This window comes from Acromyrmex echinatior, chromosome 14, assembly GCF_024713525.1.
Source record: "Acromyrmex echinatior isolate Ae372 chromosome 14, ASM2471352v2, whole genome shotgun sequence".
NCBI classification, from domain to species: domain Eukaryota; kingdom Metazoa; phylum Arthropoda; class Insecta; order Hymenoptera; family Formicidae; genus Acromyrmex; species Acromyrmex echinatior.
Genome location: NC_141865.1, coordinates 8,171,523 through 8,195,357, shown reverse-complemented (window position 1 = coordinate 8,195,357; position 23,835 = coordinate 8,171,523). Strand labels below are relative to the sequence as shown.

Sequence of the window (23,835 nt, the reverse complement as noted above, 5' to 3'; positions counted from 1 at the left end):
TCCTGAAAGAGAAAGAATCAAGGTACGTTTTGTAATAAAAAAAAAAAAAAAATTTCTCAAGCTCGTCATATCCAACGCGAAGGATCTAGAGAACGTGTTTTCAGAGTGCATTTCGCAAAATCGGACACATCGACACGAAATTGCGAATAATAATGTACGATTTCGTTCCCGATTTGCCGTGGGAATCGCGGGCGAATTAATTAAATTGCGACGAATTGCACGGACACGTTCCGATTATGCGAGCCGTGTTAATCCCGATCGGCCGTGATAAGGATATTCAAGATACCGAGATACATACGCACGTGTATACACAGGCTGGGGTTCGCAGGCTGGGAATAATTATTGCCACACTGCTCCTTTTTTCGTTCCTGCCATCCGGCGATTTCTCGCGTGCGCGTTACGGCCCAACAGCGGGAAACGCGAACTCGCGGTTTCTCCCATACCGTCGTAATTGCATTAGATTGGCCTAACAATTCAGGATACGCCGCGATTGATCTCTCTTTATTCTACCAGCATCCCGTTTTTTCTCTCGATATTTTTCTAACCACTCGGTGCGGAGCCATTTCGACGGTATCTGTTCGCGGATAATATTTTCTTTCGATACGATTTAATTGTAGTGCGAGTTGCGAAATTCGTACTCGCTCGCTCGTTCGTTTCATGCGGCGAAACAACTGCGGTTAAGATTTACGAGCGAAAAACGACTTTGCTTGTGCAAAGAGCGCGCGCCCATTCGATTTCAGACTCTCGCCACGACGCAGAATTGAAATGGAGAGGTGCAATTAATGAACTTTTGCGGCAGCACGCGATCGCCGTGTTTGTTACGCTCGCTCGAAACGTACGCGTCATTCTTAATCGAATTAAGCGTGAAATATTTGTCAAGCGTCATGAAAAATCGTTATGGCGTTAAAGCGAAATTTTATGAGCAAACGTCATTTCAGCATCCCATTGTGTGCGCATGAAAGGAAATTAAGTACAACGGGGAAATTAGAGATAATCAAGTTTGGAAGTCGATTATCGAATCAAATAATTTTTTTCGTCGTATCATAAATGTTTTTTTTTTTTTTTTCGTTATGTCATAATTTGCTTCAATAATTTATGTGGCGAAATTCTTTTCGTTGAATCGTTGGATATGACGAGCTTGAAAAATGTTTTTTTCGCCACGCTTATGTGTAAAAATGGAGAAGCACATCACGTCACGTAGCTTTGCCCGCAAAAAATAAAGGAGAAACAAATCCGATCTGCATTGCAATCGTGCGGAAGTACTTTCCATGGAAAACTTTCCTCCTGCAGTGTTTGCGATATTTTACACGTTTCTGGACCGTCCGCAGGATATCCGTTTTCTCACACGTGCCGTGAGAGGTGCGGTCGACAACGAAGAAACAACGAAGGAAAGAAAGCACGACGAACCGATCGCGAAAGTCTAACAAATCCGGTTTCATCTTTTCCGCACGTAGAGACTGAGTTGTTCGCACGTAGACGTGTCCACATTTGTTCTCAGTTGCCTGCGTAACGCAAAAGAATTGCTTCCTAGTCGTTAAGGTATAACAATATTGACTCGAGAGTTGAACATTTCATTGTGAAACCGCTGGCTCGAACGTGCGTCCTTTGGTATGCACATTCGCGTTAATAATTACAACTCGAGTAAGTAATTACGCTTTAAAATTAGAGAGAACTTTCGAACGTGTTCAAAGTTAAGAAACTGTGTTATTCGCGAGATAAAATATAGAAACAAATGCGATCTATGAGAAGTGTACCATTTTCAACGCATAAAATTCATTCGCTTCGTCTCGTGCTTTATAATTTAAGATTCTTACACCCCAATCCTTTTTATCTTGAAACATTGGTGGAAAAGTTACGTAAAAGTTACGTTTGAAGTTTCCAAGATAAGGACGTATCGAGAAGAGCAGTCACTTTTATGAAGTAATTACCCTCATTTTAGAACGGAGACTGATTCTCGATCTCCCGAGAAGTTTCTTCGTATAACGACGGTTTCGTGATGCGGGGGATGAAAGAACGAACGCGTATCTTCGTCGAAGAATCCACTTGTGCACGATCACCTTCACAGGCGCAATGGCGATCGTTAGTTCCCCGTTAACGCACGCTTCGTTATCCTCATTAGCGGAAAGTACGCGCGCACAAATGCAGATTTCGCATCTCTAACGAGCTCGACGGTCCAGATAGCTTCGATTCCGTGATGTTCTCCCCGATATTCTCATCCACGAGTGGGTAGAAGTAATTTGGTGGAAAGCACGACGCCGCCAGATGCTCGTAAGCACCGTCGAAATCTTCACGCCGATAAAACATCTGTGAGCAGGTTGAATCGGTGAATGCACTGAATTCCGGAAATGAGAATGAATGAAATCCGTCGCTTCCTGAGAAGAAGAATCGGCTACGCTCGAATAGTTATTCACGTTATCTTTGAAGGAACATTGTTATTCGGAATTTTAATTTAACGCAATAAAAAACGTGCAAATTAGAGTAAAGTGAAGTACTTTGAATAAGTTAATAGAAATTTTCAAATTGTATAAAAGATTGTCTTTGCTTTGTCGTAGTATATATACAATACACTCTAATATATGTATATAATACACTCAAAAATTTGAGATGTGGAACAATCTAAAAGATTGGCTGCTGCAACAAATTAGATAGTAAAATATGGCATAGCATTTTTAATTGGCTGCAACAGCTAATTTTTGGTTGCTGCAGCCATTTTTGGATTGTGTCAGCCTATTCGCGATATCAGTATAGAATTTTGATTGGCTAATGCAACCAAAAATTGGCTGTTGCAGCCAATTAAAAATGCCATGTCTTATTATCTAATTTGTTGCAGCAGTCAATCTTTTAGATTGTTTCACATCTTAAATTTTTGAGTGTATTATATATATGTTTGAGTGACAATCTTTTATACAATTTGAAAATTTCTGTTAATTTATATATTTTACCATCTAATTTGCTGCAGCAACTAATCTTTTCTTTCAGTGTAACACGGAAGAGGCATGGTGGCTGAGAGATAAAGAATTCGAATGCTACGTATGATGTTATAGTTGAATAGAAAGTCTTTGTGCGAATTGCTTTTGCATCCTGTGAATAGGGAGATCGGAGTCAGTGTCATCGGATTTTCTTTGTTACCGTGAAACGGATGTTGTACGTAATCCGTACAGCACGCGCAGTTTTTCCTTCTTAAGATCTAAGACACTTGGAATTTAACTACGGCCGAGTGTCTCGCGGAAACGATTGCGTGTTCTCATTTTCGAAACTCGTTTCTTCCGTTTGCGACGACACGCGACGTCGTTTTCTTCGTTCTCTCAATCCGACTCGAGCCAGACAATTAATGTATAATGCATGTGATTACGAGAACACGGATTCGCACGTAAAATTTGATGTGTTCTTGGGATTTTAATAAATCCCGCGTAATAAAATATGAAAATTTTTGACGCGCATCACCAAGTTATTTTTCATTATCGGAAAAATAGATCGATTATTCATTAGTAGGCATTGATTATCAATATGCTCATTGCATATTTTCGTGTACGAAACATAGTTGCGGCGTTTGTACGTGATATCGCAATATTCGTGGTATTTATTAATATATGAATTGGCTGTCGATTAAAGCATTCATTAATTGCCGCTATAAATCATAATATTTATTATATTCTACCACGTGTTTATGTTCTGTTACGTGTTATAATTGAACTGTCCTAATTAGTCTAATTATTACATGCAGTAATTCTTCGACAAATTCATTTTAAATCACTTTATATTATATGTTAATGAACTGCATTAATGAGGAAACATCAAAATAATAATAATAGCAAATCAAAAATAATCCGTCGAAAATGTAAATCTTTGATTGAAATTGCAGCTTTTAACAAAATAAACTATGACATTTATTCCAAAAATATAAATAATCATTTAACGTGCTAACAATGTATGTGCATAAATATTATAACTTTTAACCTTTTCTAATTTTTTTTAATCCAGAGTTTTATAAGAAATTTCTCTTACTTTTTTTGTAGCAGTAACAGTATTTTAAAATATGTAACAGCGTTTATATTACACGATGCAATACAAAAATCTTCAATTTTTCTATTCATTTTTGAAAATTATTATTTATCTAAGAGAACACCGTATTTGCCTGCATTGTCGAGAAAAATTAAATTACAAAGTTAGTACCAATATTGGATAAAGCATGTTTAGCATAAAGAACGCTTGCTACAATTAAATTAATTAAAGTGTGATGAAAAATAAAAATAATTCTGTCAATACTCACTATTGGAAGCGGCTAATCACGATGCTTAAATTCTGCCTCTGGAGTTTCAGCGTTTCTTGGAGATTCCTCAAACTCAGTAGTGACGCATGATAATTCGCCCTGGTAGGTAGATACAGAGGGGAAAAAGAAACAGCGAAATGATCAATCCGAATGCACCGCTACGAAGGTAAGCACGCACCCTCTACGATTCGTAAGTTCACACCGTAACGAGATACGCGCACCTCGAAATCTCGCTCAATGGGAACGTTTCTCTCGGAGCTGATGCTCGTGCGCGAGGTAGAGGATAAACACACAACAGGACTCCGACACAGGTGGACTCCCCTCCTTCTCTCCGACGAGATGGAGAACGGCGACGAACCGTCGGTCTCGAAGGGTGGCGGTCGACTGAGGCGCCTCGTCGTGCGTCGTGCATTCGCTCGGTGCACCTCCCGCGCTCGCTGCTACGGCCGATCGCCGTGCGATCCGCGGACACACGCGTGCCTGCGTGGCCCGCGTGCGTGTATAGCTGCATACGTACGGCGAGGGAGTACGGACCTCGTCGGAGAACGGCAGACGCACTCGCACAATTACTGCTCCACGTCGCAGTGCCCGACGTTCGCGAATCTCTCAGCTCCACTCTTACGCACCACGGCGGTCCGTTTGTGTTGTTCGGAATGTCCCGAACTAACGTCGGGAAGCTTTTGCTTTGTACGGTGCTTTTGCTTGTTCTTGCGGTTCAGTCGCGATTAAACACGTGTTACTATAGTTACAACTCTCATCCTCTGTTCCCTCCGGCGACAAGTCGAATTTAGGACGAATCCTCTTGCACGATCCAGCTGCTTTGTCTAAGCGAGCTTTGTTACTTAGTCCCGGAGGAATTTATCTTCTATTGTTCATGTATTGTGACGTAATGCGATAAAGAGATATTTTTAGATTACTTTGACATTCCGTGACTGTCTATGCGTCGCATTTATTATATTTTGAATAGGGAATATACATTTAAAATGGGGTCAATGTGTCCGCATTGTGACTGTGTAAAATGTAAAAATACACGTTGCAGGAAACGTGATGTATTACGAGATACTTATTTTATAAATTGTTCTTTATCGCTGATTTGTATATTTCTTCACGTAAGTGAATAAAAGTATCTTTTAAAGAAAGAAACTCTTTTATAAAGAAGCATTTTTAGCACGATTTGACTTCCCGGGCGAGTTCCGTCGCATGCGAGCTCTGAAAACATCTTTTCTCTTCTTTCTCTTATACCGCACAGTGAAACGCACAGTAAAAAGCCATGAATAGAACTAATAAAAGCCATTTCCGCGGCGATTCTTGTTATTAAATGAAATAATTATTGAACAAAAAGAGAGAACGGAAGACATTAACAACAAAATCGTGTGACCGCTTATTCATGTATATACAAGATGTTCTAGAAATTGTTTTTTGCGAACAAATTCCTGAAACAAACAGTCAAATAAATATCAGTTGTTTTTATACATTAATAAGTAAATTGTTTTTTTTTAATTTAATAATTAAGCTTTAAACAATGATGAAGAGGGATCCTTACATTTTTGAACATTAATTTTATTTTACCACCATTTGGACAACCATCTTTTATACACAATTGAAATTGGAGGAAAAAGCTCTGTCAATATCAAATGATTTATCTTGTAATTTAGAACGTGGAGATCTCGAATTTTTCTATTTCACAGTCGGTGTCGAAAGTGATGGAAAAATTTCGGATTTTTCTTTGCAAGACATTACTTTTGGTAGTAAGCGTCGCGCTACCTTTACGTTTTAAATGCGAAACTATCCATGAAATTTAACGATTTGTTGCTGCTTTTTTATTGGAAAACGTATCATGGAAGGTTTACAGTTTTTATACAAAATATGTGCGTACGCGCTTATAATTATGAATAAGAGAAAAACAAGATGGAAAATTAAAATAGAATTCGATTGCATTCTGTTTTTTTGATGAGATTAACGTTTTAATTAGTAAAATGATACAAGTGAATCTCGCATAATTTAGGCGACAAATCTTCAGTCCCTTCTGGAAGATTTCGCTTTCGATCGTAAATCTATTCGAAAATTTACGATACCGTGCACACACACCCGTCGAATTGCATCGTTTGATTCTCTCCCATCGATAAATCACAGTTATCCATGTGTATTGCGGATTCGATGCGCTGTTAAGCGGTCCCGTATTTTAGGTATTAAGCGATTCAAGATTTGTGGAATACGAAGCGAAGGGATTTGCAAGGTAGTGGATTCATTCTCGCGATGGAAAACAAAACAAATCGTAATTGCGAATGCACTATTAAGTACGCTATCGTTATATATTTTATTAATCCACCGTGAATTGAAAAATATTATATATGAGTAATAAATGAGTAATTTTATGATATTAAATTTATCTCTTATTTTGTTACTAATTTATACTTTTCATTATCGATTTTATACGACATATATAATATTGAAAATTTAAGTATGCAGCAAAAATAATATTTTTATCTAGCCAGGTCACATATGTACAGAATTGTTAAACAATATTTCTTAACCGGTTATTCATTGATCGCGATATTGGTTGTCAATTATGACACAGGAAAGTATAATCACGAATCATTTGTCAACGTCACGGCAATCATAAAATGCAACTCTGCACGTCACGAATGGTGAATAATTCGCGAATATCCGCTTCTTTCAACCTTTTCGTCGCCGCATGTTTTTCTGACTGTGCGCGAGCCGGATATTTGGCAAACAATAACGCCTTTAATTATTGCACGCAATTAAAATCGTTTCTACGCGTTTGCGCACAATCCGATAATGTCGCACGTTAACAAAAAGCAATGAAAAAATGCGAGATTAAAATGCTATATTAAGATTGCTTAATTGTACATTGATGAATCCAAGATTTATTTTTATATATTATCCATACAAAAGAGAGATGATATATTTTCTATCATTAGGAACGAAAATCGTCTCTTAGATTTTCTTTACATTGCAAAAAAACATGTAATATAATTTAAATATGTATAAATTTCCGAAATTATTATTTAAATTTCTCTTCTTGTATACTGTCATGTTAACTGTTCTCTTATGCATGAAAAATGTACGGCTACAGCATTCTCTAATGGATGCGAAATGACAGAATTAGCAAGTATAATGAATGAAATTTTCTAATTGCAGATAGAAAGAGCGCAAGGAAGAAATTGTGGCGAAAAGGTAATAAAAGCTAGTGCAAGAAAGATGTAAATGCAACCAATGTGCAACGCAGTAGTAAAAATGTATGCAGAAAATGTAATATTTCTTCAGAACCGGTTTTGCACAAAGGTGTTAGATTTCCAATGTCAGTATAATTGAATTTTTGTGACATCTGGATTCAACGCAGTAGATTAACGTATCATATCAACATATTTAAATGCAAAAAAATGTATAATAAATTCAAATTAGATTTATACACATAGCATTGTTGAACAATTTTGAGATCTATAATTATCTGGATCTGAAACAGACACAAAATTTATAGAGAAAGAGATAAAAAAGAAAATTCTTCATCGAAAGCAACAAAACAAAATGTAAAATATATAAAATTAAATATCAGTTGTCATAAAATAAATTTTTTTTTCATGAAATTTTTTTTATAAAATTGAATATTATTTTTTGCGGACGCATCGTAATTTCTAATATTTTGCGATTAATCTGGCATAGCCATAACATATGCGCGGCGGATGTACAATTGAAAGATGGGATATATTTTATCGTGCAAATCTGAGATGGCCGCAATAACACCGTAAACACCATGAAAGCATCGCGCAACAACTCAATATGTTTCCATTAAGTTCATCTTCTGTACTCATCTCCTATCGCTCGTATGTGCGAAACTATTATAGTGCTACGCAATTAAGAGTTCAGATTTGTTCAAGTCTTTTGTCGGTTTTCGCAACCCGCCGAGTTGTATCGCCATACATCTACTTCATATAGCCAGTCAAACGCTTTATGAAGGACAAAGTTACGTTCACCTACCGATAAGTAATGGTTTGCAGCCATGTCAGTGTTAATTGCGTTTAGGATTTGCGTATATAAGCGATTCGGTAGGTAAATCCCTTGGGGTTTTACTAATTGGAGTCAAACCATGTATGAGCATTAGCATCAGCGTTTCTCATCTGTGATATACGAAGGAAATCAATCAAGCGACATGCATCTAAATTGGCTTGTGACCTTGTCGTAATTAATATTGCGTTAAGATTATACGAGATTTTCTCTATTTTCATACAACTTTCGTTTTAACGTCTTAACGAGATAATAAATTTCAAAAAGGAACATTATCTTGAGAGCTTTAGAAATAAGATATCGTTAATCGAAAATGACTTAGTTTCGCTGTTTGTATAATAATAATCCCATAGGGATTATCTATATGGACTTTCAAGTGCAATATATTACTCACATTATGTATATATATCCAAACGTTTCTGTAAGCGATAGTGTAATAAACATTTAAGGAAAAGCAAAATACAATCTAGTAAGTATAACGATAAGCATAAAAATAAAAATAAAAAAATTTGTGAGTTTGATGAAGTATGATAGCGAATGCTAAAGCTTATTCTTTTATTTATTATATATATATTTTAATTTACCGTAAAAAATTTACCGTAATAAAAGAATCGATCTGCGTTCATCTCGATACCGTGAAGATGCTTTTGTGAAGATTGAAGATATTATGACTGAATGACAAAGAAAAGTAGCTTCGGCGACACTTTCTTTCATCGATGACGAGAAGCAAAAGGAAATGAGGAAACTCGGAGCAGGTGAGTGATCGAGGAAGTAAACGGGGAAATCTGCCTCCCAACTGTGAGTACTGCTTTCTCAGCCGTAATATTGGAAGTTTACGAGGTTTGCTGTAATCGAATCTCGTTGTACAGCCACAGAAAGTGCAATCTGCTAGAGGCCAATGCGACGTTGACGACATGTCACGGAAATGTGAGCCTTACCAGAAATGACGCGTGATATACTATAGTTTGATGACGTTTTAAACAAACGAGATTTCGCACTTTCAATAGGAGAAAATTAATTCGAGTCAAGAAAAAGTTTATCTGCAATGTTACGATTTTTATCACTAAAATTGAAGAAAAAAAGAAAATATTTCTTTGATTTTAATTCTATCATGATTAAATTACAGTTATTGTATATGAGCGGCAAGAAACCAAAAAATGCTAAAATTTACTGTTCTAATTATATCATAATCATAACATACTTGCTACGGCTGCACAGTTAAAATCGAAACTGATACTTAAGTCATAATTTAACCAAGTATTTGTACTTATAGTTAAGTTTCGAAGTATAAGCAGATAATGAGCGGAACGCACGATGGTTACATTACTCTCGCCTTGTGTCGGTTAATTACTTTATATGCACATCAAGGAACTAATTAACCATTCCGAATAAACTTTCGTTTACGATCAATTTCCGCCGCGAAGTGCAATGACCGGGCGAAATATAATACAAAAATAAAATAAAATAAGAATAAATCAACGTAAATATCAATATATCAGGAAATATATCAGAAATACAATTACTAAAAACAAGTTAAACATATATCTTATTTCATATATTAATATTTTAGCGATTTTTTTATATGTATAATTAATATGCATGAATCAATATTCTGCAGGTAAGATACATGTTAAAATAAGTTCATTTTAATGTAACAATTATTCGCACAAATGAAAAGAGTCAAGGGATGAAAATTATAATGATATCCAAGTACCTATATAAATTTATAAACAATATACACAGAAATCGTGAGAAAAATGTTTATCATAGTAATTGCATGGCGAGATAAAGCAGCATTAAGCACTGTTGAAATGATTAAATTATTTCGTGCATCTTACATATTTGTATAACGATTTGTATAAAAACAGCAGCACAAGCAAAATATAATTTTTTAAATTTGTTTTATTATACTCAGTTACTTCAAAAAAATATTTTAGTTTTATAATTAAATTAGTTTTATAAATAATAAAATGATACCATACATCAAGTTAATAATTATATATTAGGTGTTGGAATTAATTCGTAGCGTTTTACAAGTGATGGGAAGTACTTTCATTAATGTATTTTTTAATGCTCATGTGAAATAAATAACATTCTTTCATTAAAAAACGCTACGAATTAATTCCAACACCTAATATTATACATAGATTTTATATATTAATATTATTTATATATATTAGTTTTATAATTTCCTATATTTAGATGGTAATCAACATAGAAGATTTATATTGCATTATAAAGACTGAACAATTTTCTATTGTATAACAAATTATGTGAACTGGTCATAAAAAATACATGTTGCGTAGATTGCTGTTCATTAAAGACAAAAGAATCCTAATTTTATGTCTTTATAACTTTATTTAATTTTTACAGTTTTTTTAAATAGAAAAATACATATATTTTTCTTCAGCCACTGGATATGTATAACGAAATACAAGATTAAGACAGCATCGCAGAATGGTCTTTATGCAATTTCATTGCGTAGCCAGCGGTCTAAGACTTTACAGTTAGATCACTTTATCATAATGCGAAAAAGTGTTGCGAACGTTGAGAGGGACATGGAACCTTGAGAATTCCCTCGCTCATTGTGATTCGCAAAAGAAATAAGGTCTCGTATGCACTCTTCCTGGCATATCAGAACAGAATTTCCCACACTGCTACGGCCCAGTTTTGCATAATGCATCTTCTGAAGAAAAGTTCTTAAATGTCTTACATTAAATCGGAAAAGCAAGAAAATGTCTACTCGATTTTTCAGAAAATTCGTACCTTCTTGTACACATCATTACACAATTGCTGTATTAAATTCGAATTTTGAATTAAAATTTTTTACCTATAAATTTATTATATATTTCTGTGAAACAGAATATATTTTATGAATATTGATCTAAATAGACATTTGATGCATTAACAAACTATTTAAAAATCTAATTATATTATTATAAATAATACATTTAATACAATTTTTTCTTTGTAGCATTCAATTTATTATAATATTTAATATGAATTATAAAATAATGTTTAGCTGAAAAACAGCTTACTAGCTGCAAAAACATAAATATGTTTTAATAACTTTATGTTAACAGATTTTTAAAAATATTATGATACAACGAGATGCAAGATTAAATAATCATAAATATAACCTATAAAAACAATGAATTGTCTATAATAGCGTATATAATAAATTTTAAAGCTATTATTATGATACTTGATGCCACATTCAGCGAATATATTACACAAATCTGTATTCATGACAAGTTTCAAATTTGAAAATTCTATTAAAAATTTGACAGAAGTCGGAAATAGCGCATCTACGTTTGACAGTTTCATTATTTCTGGGGAAAAAATGTTTTACTTTTAAATTACAATCCAAAATGCGAAACTGGCTGCGAAATTTATCGTTGCTAACTTCATGACATTATCCATGTAAGCGTAACGCAATTTCATTTACTGCATCCGGTAACGTCGTTGTAAACATACTGCGGGCGTCTTGCGGCGCAAATAGATGAGCTGTTGAGAGAATTCAGCAGTAAAACAATAGAATTTGCCTAAGTATTCTTTAATTAATTGAATGCGTATCCGTTCAGAGTGAATACATATAACATATAGAGGTCAATTTGTAAAAGTACTATGATTATCGACATGCGATTTAAGTAAATCACACTTTTGAAGCGTACTAAATACTGTAATTTTCAAATAAAAAAAATTGTATCATACAATATAAAGGAAATTTAAGAAAATTTAAACGTGTTCTTTGTACATTAATAAAGAAAAATAAAACTCTTTGATTTAATTATCTCTTTGATTAATGAGATTAATTATAATATAAAATATATTATAAAACTGAAAAATTTGAAATAAATAAATTTAATAATCTTTGTGAAAGTATTGAAACAATCTACAGTTGCATCGTTGAAAAATATTTGGTATCTTTATTGTCGGTTTCTTTATTGTCGTAACTGTCTGGATTACACTTATAATTCGAATTTCTTATAAATACATAATATTAAAAATAATTAACAAATTAAAAACTTGAAGAAAAATTTTATAATTTATTCTTAGGAATATACGCTTTTATTTTTATATTTGCTTGATACATAACGCTTGACTTGATGAAATTTACTAGATAAATATATTTACATTAGCTCCTAAATATAGATTTTTGCTTGAAGATTTTTAAGCAAAGTTTTAAGATATTTTTTAGTTTTAAGACACGATACAATGACACTGCACTTCAAGTTCAAAAATTAATAAGAATTAGTAAGAGTTAAAATTAATAGCCACCCACGAAAGCATAAGCCACGTTAAAGTCATCGTATTAACTGATATCACATTAGCATTATTGCACTCATTTGTATTGCATTGTTTTACAATTTTACATCCATCACTATCAGTACATGTAAAATTGGAAAGAATGCAAGTACGTTCAGTGGCTTCAGTGTTGTTACTGTAATCTAGAAAAAAAAACATTTATTACTAGACATTATTATTCTTTATTGCCATGCAAAAGAAATATGCATAATATATAAATTTGGAATACTTACAATGTTTAATTATAGCACAATTCCATTCTTCTTCTGCATATGTATTTCGTTGAATGTATGGAAGAACACTCCTTCGTAGTCTACTATGGTGGTTTATTGCCACTAAAAAAGTGAAATTTTAATAAATATCGTATATAATACGTATTGTGATAAAAAAATTGAAAGTAAATATAAAAAAACAATAATTATTCTATAATAGAAGAATTTAATTCAAAGAATAGAGAAGTTAATAAAGAATAAATTAAATTTATTAATTAAATTTTTTAAAAATTATTAATTAAAATTTACATTCATTTATACTAACATATTGTGTTAACATTAAAATTAACAAAAATTAAAATTATTGATATTTAAAGTTCTTTCTTATGAAATACGATATAATTAAATTTAACATTTTGCGACACATAATATTAGGTGTAAAACTTTGCTTTCGCCGTTTTCCTATAGATAACTTTAGCGGTAAGTGGTGGTCGAAATAAATAGATCATAGACGTCATACAATAAATTTGGGCATCTATCAACATAATCCCATAGAAACATTAGTGTCTGCATCATAAAGTTATTCTCGATTGAAAATGTCAGTTTACGAGCCAAATTCTCGTCATTTGCGGGAGGTTTTAATTTTCTGCTTCAATATGAAAAAATTTGCGGTTGAGGCTCATCGAATGCTCTCAAATACTTATGGTGAGGCCGCTATTAGTGAAAGAATGTGTCGTGAGTAGTTTCAATGCTTCAAGAACGGTGATTTTGACGTCGAAGATCGGCACAAGTGGAAGAGAGAAGGTTTTCGAAGATGCAGAATTGGAAGCATTACTTGATCAAGACTACTTGGTCAAAATCAAGAAGAATTGGCACGATCATTGGGAGTGACTCAACAAGTCATTTCAAAACGCCTCAAAGTCATGGGAAAGATTCAGAAGCAAGGAAATTGGGTGTCGTACGAGTTGAAGCCAAGAGATGTTGAACGGCGTTTATTTGCTTGTGAACAGCTGCTTGAAAGGCAAAAACGGAAGGGATTTCTGCATCGCATTGTGACTGGGGATGAAAAATGGGTTCATTATGATAACCCCAAGCGCAGAAAATTATGGGGAGTTCTTGGCCATGCTTCCACGTCGACGGCCAAACCGAATATTCACGGCTCCAAGGTCATGCTCTGGTATTTGGTGGGACTAGCTCGGCGTAATGTATTATGAGCTGTTAAAACCGACTGAAACAATCACAGGCGATCAGTATCGAACACAATTGATGCGTCTGAGCCGAGCATTGAAAGACAAACGGCCGTAATACAACGAGAGACACGATAAAGTGATTTTGCAGCATGACAATGCTCGACCCCATGTTGCGAAAGTGGTCAAGACATACTTGGAAACGTTGAAATGGGAAGTCCTACCCCACCCGCCGTATTTTCCAGACGCTGCTCCTTCTGACTATCACTTGTTTCGATCAACGGCCTGGCTGACCAGCACTTCCGATCTTATGAAGAAGTAAAAAATTGGATCGATTCGCCTCAAAAGATGACCAGTTTTTTCGACGTGGGATTCGTACGATGCCCGAAAGATGGGAAAAACTAGTCCAGCGATGGACAATACATTGAATTGTAAATGTATAACCAGTTTTTTACAATAAAGCTTCGAATTTCGGGAAAAAAAACGGTGGAAGCAAAGTTGTACACCTAATATATTAAATTTCGAAAAGGTTTTTTGTATTCTAAACTTTCTATTCTAATCTTTAATAAATATTGTTGAATAATTATATATTTTTATTTTATAAATATGGATATCTTAAAATTAATTTTTTGAATATACTTAATTTAAAAGTATAAATTTCATGAGAGAGAAAGAGAAAAAAACGACAGAGAAAGCGCAATAACTTTTCCTTACTTTTATTCGGATCTTCCGAAATGCTCATTAATAAAATGTTGCCTGTTGGTGGACCGCCGCTGCCCGTTGATGGAGCGTCGCTGCCCGTTGATGGAGCACCGCTGCCCGTTGATGGAGCGTCGCTGCCCGTTGATGGAGCACCGCTGCCCGTTGATGGAGCGTCGCTGCCCGTTGGTGGAGTGCCGCTGCCCGTTGATGGAGCACCGCTGCCCGTTGATGGAGCACCGCTGCCCGTTGGTGGAGCGTCGCTGTCCGTTGATGGAGCGTCGCTGCCCGTTGGTGGAGCACCGCTACCCGTTGATGGAGCGTCGCTGCCCGTTGGTGAAGTGCCGCTGCCCGTTGATGGAGCACCGCTGCCCGTTGGTGGAGTGCCGCTGCCCGTTGGAGGAGCGTCGCTGCCCGTTGATGGAGCACCGCTGCCCGTTGATGGAGCACCGCTGCCCATTGGTGGAGTGCCGCTGTCCGTTGATGGAGCGTCGCTGCCCGTTGGTGGAGCGTCGCTGCCCGTTGATGGAGCGTCGCTGCCCGTTGGTAGAGTGCCGCTGTCCGTTGATGGAGCACCGCTGCCCGTTGATGGAGCGTCGCTGCCCGTTGGTGAAGTGCCGCTGCCCGTTGATGGAGCACCGCTGCCCGTTGGTGGAGTGCCGCTGCCCGTTGGAGGAGCGTCGCTGCCCGTTGATGGAGCGTCGCTGTCCGTTGATGGAGCGTCGCTGCCCGTTGGTGGAGCACCGCTACCCGTTGATGGAGCGTCGCTGCCCGTTGGTGAAGTGCCGCTGCCCGTTGATGGAGCACCGCTGCCCGTTGGTGGAGTGCCGCTGCCCGTTGGAGGAGCGTCGCTGCCCGTTGATGGAGCACCGCTGCCCGTTGATGGAGCACCGCTGCCCATTGGTGGAGTGCCGCTGTCCGTTGATGGAGCGTCGCTGTCCGTTGGTGGAGCGTCGCTGCCCGTTGATGGAGCGTCGCTGCCCGTTGGTAGAGTGCCGCTGTCCGTTGATGGAGCACCGCTGCCCGTTGATGGAGCGTCGCTGCCCGTTGGTGAAGTGCCGCTGCCCGTTGATGGAGCACCGCTGCCCGTTGGTGGAGTGCCGCTGCCCGTTGGAGGAGCGTCGCTGCCCGTTGGTGGAGCGCCGCTGCCCGTTGGAGGAGCGTCGCTGCCCGTTGGTGGAGCGTCGCTGCACGTTGATGAAGCGTCGCTGCCCGTTGGTGAAGTGCCGCTGCCCGTTGATGGAGCACCACTGCCCGTTGATGGAGCACCGCTGCCCGTTGGTGGAGTGCCGCTGCCCGTTGATGGAGCACCGCTGCCCGTTGATGGAGCGTCGCTGCCCGTTGGTGGAGTGCCGTTGCCCGTTGATGGAGCACCGCTGCCCGTTGATGGAGCACCGCTGCCCGTTGATGGAGCACCGCTGCCCGTTGGTGGAGTGCCGCTGCCCGTTGATGGAGCACCACTGCCCGTTGATGGAGCACCGCTGCCCGTTGGTGGAGCGTCGCTGCCCGTTGATGGAGCGTCGCTGCCCGTTGGTGGAGTGCCGCTGCCCGTTGATGGAGCACCGCTGCCCGTTGATGGAGCGTCGCTGCCCGTTGGTGGAGCGTCGCTGCCCGTTGATGGAGCGTCGCTACCTGTTGGTGGAGTGCCGCTGCCCGTTGATGGAGCACCGCTGCCCGTTGATGGAGCGTCGCTGCCCGTTGGTGAAGTGCCGTTGCCCGTTGATGGAGCACCGCTGCCCGTTGATGGAGCACCGCTGCCCGTTGGTGGAGTGCCGCTGCCCGTTGATGGAGCGTCGCTGCCCGTTGGTGGAGCGTCGCTGCCCGTTGATGGAGCGTCGCTGCCCGTTGGTGGAGTGCCGCTGCCCGTTGATGGAGCACCGCTGCCCGTTGATGGAGCGTCGCTGCCCGTTGGTGAAGTACCGCTGCCCGTTGATGGAGCACCGCTGAACGTTGATGGAGCACCGCTGCCCGTTGGTGGAGCGCCGCTGCCCGTTGGAGGAGCGTCGCTGCCCGTTGGTGGAGCGTCGCTGCCCGTTGGTGGAGCGCCGCTGCCCGTTGATGGAGCACCGCTGCCCGTTGATGGAGCGTCGCTGCCCGTTGGAGGAGCGTCGCTGCCCGTTGGTGGAGCGCCGCTGCCCGTTGGTGGAGCGCCGCTGCCCGTTGGTGGAGCGCCGCTGCCCGTTGGTGGAGCGCCGCTGCCCGTTGGTGGAGCGCCGCTGCCCGTTGAAGGTGCGCCGCTGCCCGTTGGTGGAGCGCCGCTGCCCGTTGGTGGAGGACCGCTGGCCGTTGGTGGAGGGTCGCTGGCCGTTGGTGGAGGGTCGCTGGCCGTTGATGGGGTGCCGCTGGCCGTTGGTGGAGAGTCACTGGCCGTTGGTGGAGGGCCGCTGGCCGTTGGTGGAGAGCCGCTGGCCGTTGGTGGAGGGTCGCTGGCCGTTGGTGGGGAGTCGCTGGCCGTTGGTGGAGTGCCGCTGGCCGTTGGTGGAGGGCCGCTGGCCGTTGGTGGAGGGCCGCTGGCCGTTGGTGGAGGACCGCTGACCGTTGGTGGAGCGCTGCTGCCCGTTGGTGGAGCGCTGCTGCTCGTTGGCGTTGATGGTAATCTACATTCTATAATCATTGTATCTAGCAGTGGACCCTCTAAACAGTCCTTGTTTTCCAGCGAGTTGCATTGATAACATTTCAATGCACTTCCTTTAAAAGAACAAGTTAACGAAAATATTTTTATATGATCATGTTATACAGTTTTTATTGATATCAAGACTTTATAACTATTATCCTTATATATAAAGTAACAATATCAAATAATGAAATATGAAAAAAATGATAGCGTTTATTGTCAAATTTTTTAAGACGCATCTGAAATAAGCACAAGCAAATAAATACAAATAAAGCATTAGAGACTATATAGGAGACTGATTAGCACAAGACGTATATTGGCATTGCGTTTTGTTAATGTATTTGTTAATGGTGAAAAAAGCAAAATTACTACAATTTCTTTTATAACATAAATATTTTTCCCTAAATTTCATTTAAATCAGGAAGTACTACAATAAAAAGAAGAAAATATGATAGACAAGAGACAAATAAATTTTCAATAGTTTCATAATTTTATATTAATATTCTTCTGTTTGGAAAAATAAATTTAAGAATTACATTATTAATTAAAAGAAAAATTTTTATTATTATACGACATGTTATTGTAATGATCATAATTTATTATAATAAAATGATGTTTTTTTAAAACTTTTCATTCTTTGTTAATTACAACATTAATAATATAATAAAATAAATCATCGAAAATTTATTTCGTACCTGAGTATAAAATAGTGGATGTAACTACTACAATGATGATTATAAAAGTGTGAACTTGCTTTGCCATCTTTGATGTGTTGTCAGATACGTCGAATCAGTAACTGTCGTGATACTTCGAGAAACCTATACCTTACAATGTTATCATCAATTTTCACTACACTGGCACTGGCTGTGATAAACTTGGATTATCGCAAGCATGAACCTCCCTCAATGCTGTTAATCTCAATTAAGATGTAAAAAAATGAATTATCAGATAATCATCATATTTTTGTTGCAGTTATAATTTCTATCGCAAGTAAAAATAAGAAACATACAATAAAATTAGAAATAAATTACTTTCTCTTGATTAAAAAATTTTATTAAAGATTAATAAAAATAGTTAACAAAAATAATTTTCTTGTAGGCATACAATATTAGTTTTACAGAGTAGCAAAATATGTTAATAATTGATTTTTATTATGTGAATAATTATTATAAATTATAAGTAATTGTAAGATAAAGCAGATTTGATTTATGACTATGTCACAATTGTATGCTGATATTTTTAAAACAAACATGACTTTAAATTATATTAGTCACATCAGAATTTGTTACGAATTTATTTTGTTCCGACTTTAAAAGATTTCTGTTAATAGAATTGATTGTCATATAAAAAGTTAAAAATACCAAATCAGCAATAGTTGCGTGAAATAATTATTCTCATTTGTTAATGTGTGTGTGTGTGTGTGTGTTTTTTTTTAATACTTATATTTAGTGACTAATTAATACTTCTAACAAATTTATTAGGATTATTAGAATTATATTAGGATTAATATTGAAAACTATTTTGACATTATAAGTACAATTATTCTGATAAAATGTATTTAAAATGATAATTATTAAATATTTTTACTTATCCATTTTGACAATTCTTCGTCAATAATTAGAGAATATCTAATAATAAAGATAAAGATTTTTAATAGTAAAGATAAAGAACATTAATCATAAAGATAAAGGTTAATAACAAAGATAATGATAATGAATAATAAAAATAAAGATTTTTAATAATAAAGATAAATCTAGTACAAAAGAAAAAAAGTAATATCTAATAATTTTTGTGCTTATTTATATAAATAGTATGATAAATTTGAGGATACATTCTTAGCAATCGTTTTCATGGACGACTAAGCGTGACGTCGCTCGACTGGCGCGCGAAGAAACATTTTAAGTTCAGTTACGAATTATAGTTAACATTGCAAAGAGTACACGTAACATCCATTTTTTGTGCATTCAAGCGAGAAAGACCGTTAGGTTAACGCAAGTAGTGCTATATGTCATTTTCATCGCCTCATTTTCATCACCACAATTATAATAAAAATCATAAACTATACTCATCGAACAACTAAATATATAGTTGATATGAATATCATTGATCGATACAAGATATGAAGTTTTATATTTGCTATATCTTGATACAAATATAATAAATAAATATAACAAATTAAGTTTTTTATTTTTAATTAAAGTTTCTACAAAGAAACTGACAGAATTTCCTTTCAATTTCTTTTCACGTACTTTATAAGTTTCTCGAAAATAAAGCTTAAAGAAAAATCATTTAAAAGTATTATTAGCGAGCTGGTGAATGCTTGATTTATCTCTTTGTCTCCCACGGCTTTTTCTTTTCTTTCTTTTTTCTCTACCATGGAATCTTTCCCATTTAGGACCTTTCAATTTCATTTATACGTCTATGTCTATTAATCCATTAAAAGCGTATATTCAACTTTTCTTAATGAAACGATCGACTTTCGTGATTGTCCAAACGATTTGCGAGAAAATTCTTTTAAATATAAATCTATCATTAATTTTGAGATTTATCGGATTTGAAATGATTAATAAAGAATTGATTTATAAATTATCATTTATCGTTTATCGTTGAGACAGAGATATCAATTGATATCACTAATAATTATTTACATAAACTCGCAGCGACCGATATTATATTATCTTTGGAAATCCTCTTTTTGCACAAAGTATAAAACTTCTAAAATTGTTTAGAGAATTTATTACAAGGAAGTAAGTAATTTTCTGTTAGATATATGTAATCTTTAGGTCCTTGCATATCTAAACATGAAAAATTACATCATTGTTTCGGTCAACGAATAGTCGATGGACATTATTAATATGCTATATAATATAGCATAATATTGGATTAAAGTCAAAATGTCGGAATTTAAAGGTAAAGAATCCATTATTTTTAATAATTCATGTATATAACAATGTGTCTATATATTGTTATATACATAATAAAAATAAAAATTCATTACTTTTAAAATTTATAATTATAATTTATTCAAATCATTTTTCATTCGAATTTATATATTGTTTAAAGTCTTTTTAAATCATAAATACTTTATTTCTAAATGTTCGTGTTTTTGAAAAATTGATGATGTCCCGTTGAATAGCCTGAAGTTCTGCAGATCGTCTCTCCGATACGGAAATGCTGAACCATCATTGGACTACATGCTCATTAACGCCAGTCTTTTCAAACATGATATTTCGCATAGCTTGAGCAGCAGAATGCCTTACTTTAAATTATTACATAATTGCCTGATATCTACTCTAGAATGTTTTATTTTAGAATGCACTTATCAGTAAGATAATACACGATTATTGATTTATATATATATTAATTTTAACTTAATATACGGATGAAGAAATATACAATGCACACACACACACACACACACACACATACACGCACACGCACGCACACGCACACACACGCACACACGCACACACACACACACACACATACACACATATATGTATATTTGATTTATAATTTAATGCTGTTACGAATAATTTTTTTCGCAAATAATATAATCCGACATTTTAGCTGCATCGACCAATATTTTGGATTTTGGATTTTTGTTGTGTAAATTCCAGCACGAAAATATCGGAGATAATAATTATTTCGAAATTACCTCAAAGACAATACGAGAAACGGTAAAACCAGGGAATGATTATGTCGTGAAAGGGGAGAACCCTGTGGGTGTTCGCTAGAGCATGAAGGTATTCGCTTCCCACGCTTAAGCAGTGGAATAACAATGATGCTCACGGTTGCTTGCGCATCCTTGCCGCCTCCAGTTGCTCGGCGTCAACGTGTTCCGCTTCAAATTTTCTTCAAATTTTGCTTCCCCATATTTGGCAAAATCGGCCCTTTTTGATCAGGCACTAGAACGTGGAATAATAATTTCTCTTTCTCTCCTTTTCTCTTTCCCTCTCTCCTGCCTCTTCTTTTTCTTCTTCCGCTGCGCATGATCGATATTTCCTTGAAACGTAAACGATGCTGTATAACTTTTTATATCTTATAACTATAATCTTTGTTAGTAATCCTAGGTAGCAATATGATATACGTTTCTTTATTGTTTCTTCTTTTATTCTATTTTTTTTATTGTTCCGCAAGTTTTCACGGAAGTGATATCAATCCGAATAATGCTATGTTTGAACAATAGCATTTATATCATACAGAATTGTATCAGCGAGATAAGAGTATCTGATTGATATCAATAGCGGATGTACAACTATCAGTTTCATCCTTATGTTGCAATGATGCGAAATATAATTGATACGTCGAGTAAATTTATGACACTATTGACGCATCAAGAAAATGTTCCATACATTTACGAGAAATCCTGGCGTTTCCATATTTCATTAATTATACTTTCTTCGATAGATCAAAGTCTAGATCAAAGTTTAGATTTATTAGACACGGTGAAAGCGTGGAGTATTGTCAATACATTAAAATTAATCTTGGGCTATTTTTTTTTATTATACGTTGTATCCTGCCTCATTTCTTTATCATTATTAGCATGAAAATTCGGTTTCAATATCGCGGAGCGATTTATGAAAAGTTAAGACAAGATAGCTCTTAAATCAAATGCAAACTTTCTTATCAATTCCTTGAAAAGAGTCTCTTCTAATGAATCGTGCAATAATCATCCAAATCTTTATTGATTTTGAAAAAGATTTCCGAGAAATTCTTTGTGTGCACAAAGAATTAAATGGAAGATCATTAAAAACGTATGTAGGGAAAAGAAGGTAATTGTATCTCACACATATATGCGGTTTAGATTCACGTCAACCTTGAATTAAATTTTGTAGTGTCTATAGCCGAGTTAATTATTTTTTCCTCGATTAAATTTTTTATTCATTTGAAAGTTTTGTCATTGTAGCGATTTTTGAATTTATATTTGTACTTTGTGTTCATAAGGTTTGCGACTTCCTCGTGGATTTCTGTCCTTTGCGATGCATAAAGATGCGTGTAAAATGTCAAAAAAAGAAGGTGTGGAGGAACACGTGGGTGCGTACAAACACATTCCGAGGTAGGAAGGAGTACGAAGATAAGAGAGATGTAAAGCTATATGCCAATTGTATGCCAGTTACTGAGTTGTCAGGATGTTACTCTGGTGAAACGAGGACACCGGGATCAAATCGACAGCGTCTCTCTAATATCGACACCTCAATGTTCTACAAGCGTGCGTCATGCAGGATTCGTGAATATTTATAGCAAATTTAAAGATTACGCGCGGAAGCCTAGAAAATTAATCTTTCACGAAATGTGCACAATTTCTGATAACATCGTAATAATACAATTCTCTTACGTTGTTTTTTTAATACAAATAAATTTGCGTATAAAAAGTTATTTTTAAAAAAAGCCATATATTTGGCGTGAAATAATATTTTCTCAAAATTGTTTTTTAACTCAATTCGTGATATACATTCATACATTTTTTATTCAAATAAAATATTATTGTCAAGATTATATTTTACATGTAATATAACTTAGGTAAAATTAACCTTTTCACACACACATATACAAATTATTTTACACATATACAAGTTATAAAAAATATTTTTATTTTTGTGCACATTACTTGATAAATAATAAACGATTCGTAAAAATTGGATGTTTTGATTGATATTTTCAAAACGTGTAAAGACTTTTCTACTTTTATATTTTTGATATTTTCAAAACGTGTAAAGACTTTTCTACTTTTATATTTTTATTCAACAATTTATAATAAATTGCGCTATAAAAGTTTTTTGTATATATGCATGAAAGATTTTATAGGCAATTCATATGATTTATCATTTATTTGCAAGATAAAGATGAATCCACTTTAATATTAGTTTATCCTGATTAACTATTTTAAAGAGATTTAAGTAATTTTCTGTGATGTCTACCGTGTATAAAATATCATATTAAAAATATAAATAAGATAACATTTATAATAATTTATCTTTTGATATCAAGAGAAATTATACGTAATTCTTAGTTATTCATTTTTCTGCCAAAGCAAAATTAATTGAACATTGATCGATTTAATAAAATTTATTATCATCAAGGAAATTGAAAATAAGGTTTCATTATATTATATTAACATTGTCTTCCGCAATTTTTTTCTATACAAATTTCCGTGTTCATAATATAAAATACTATAAAATATTATAAATATTTTATTTCTTTTATATGATTAATAAGGCTAATAAATTAATGATTTATATATCCAATATTGTGTATACTCACTGTATATCTTCAAATTATAATTGTATTTTGCTGAATTTCATTTTTCAATTTCAACAATAATCGCTAATAAATTTAATATTGGCATTGTTGTTGCTTAAGATGATTTGTAAACGCATAATCAAAACTAGATGAAATCGACAATGCTCTCTAAAATCATTTATAGCTATGGCATACGTGGGCCGCGATGAAGAATCATTCTAGCATCAGAATCACTACAAAGGTATAATTATCATTTATCACCAATGCACAACGGAT

The 23,835-nt window shown here is 35.9% G+C and overlaps 3 protein-coding genes across 3 annotated transcripts in view; 1 reads left to right on the top strand and 2 right to left on the bottom strand.

Annotated features, from left to right (window-relative positions):
• MESR3 (misexpression suppressor of ras 3) overlaps window positions 1-4,762 on the bottom strand; it is a 47,531-nt gene extending 42,769 nt beyond the window's left edge. Inside the window, exon 1 of the mRNA XM_011066305.2 lies at window positions 4,271-4,762. The gene's annotated coding sequence lies outside the window, so the exon portion shown is untranslated. The remainder of the gene's footprint in view (window positions 1-4,270) is intronic.
• The window catches only part of LOC105152182 (uncharacterized), a 138,934-nt gene extending 129,551 nt beyond the window's left edge, over window positions 1-9,383 (top strand). Inside the window, exon 3 of the transcript XR_015547407.1 lies at window positions 7,433-9,383. The gene's annotated coding sequence lies outside the window, so the exon portion shown is untranslated. The remainder of the gene's footprint in view (window positions 1-7,432) is intronic.
• A 2,832-nt stretch (window positions 9,384-12,215) lies between these two features.
• Window positions 12,216-18,288, bottom strand: LOC105152193 (uncharacterized). Its single transcript, XM_087413404.1, has 4 exons — window positions 18,012-18,288; window positions 14,718-17,390; window positions 12,838-12,939; window positions 12,216-12,747 (listed from the first exon to the last, which is right to left on the bottom strand). Exons 1-4 carry the CDS (start codon window positions 18,076-18,078, stop codon window positions 12,551-12,553), a joined length of 3,039 nt encoding a protein of 1,012 aa, XP_087269530.1. The 5' UTR covers window positions 18,079-18,288; the 3' UTR covers window positions 12,216-12,550.
• Between the last annotated feature and the right edge of the window lie 5,547 nt (window positions 18,289-23,835).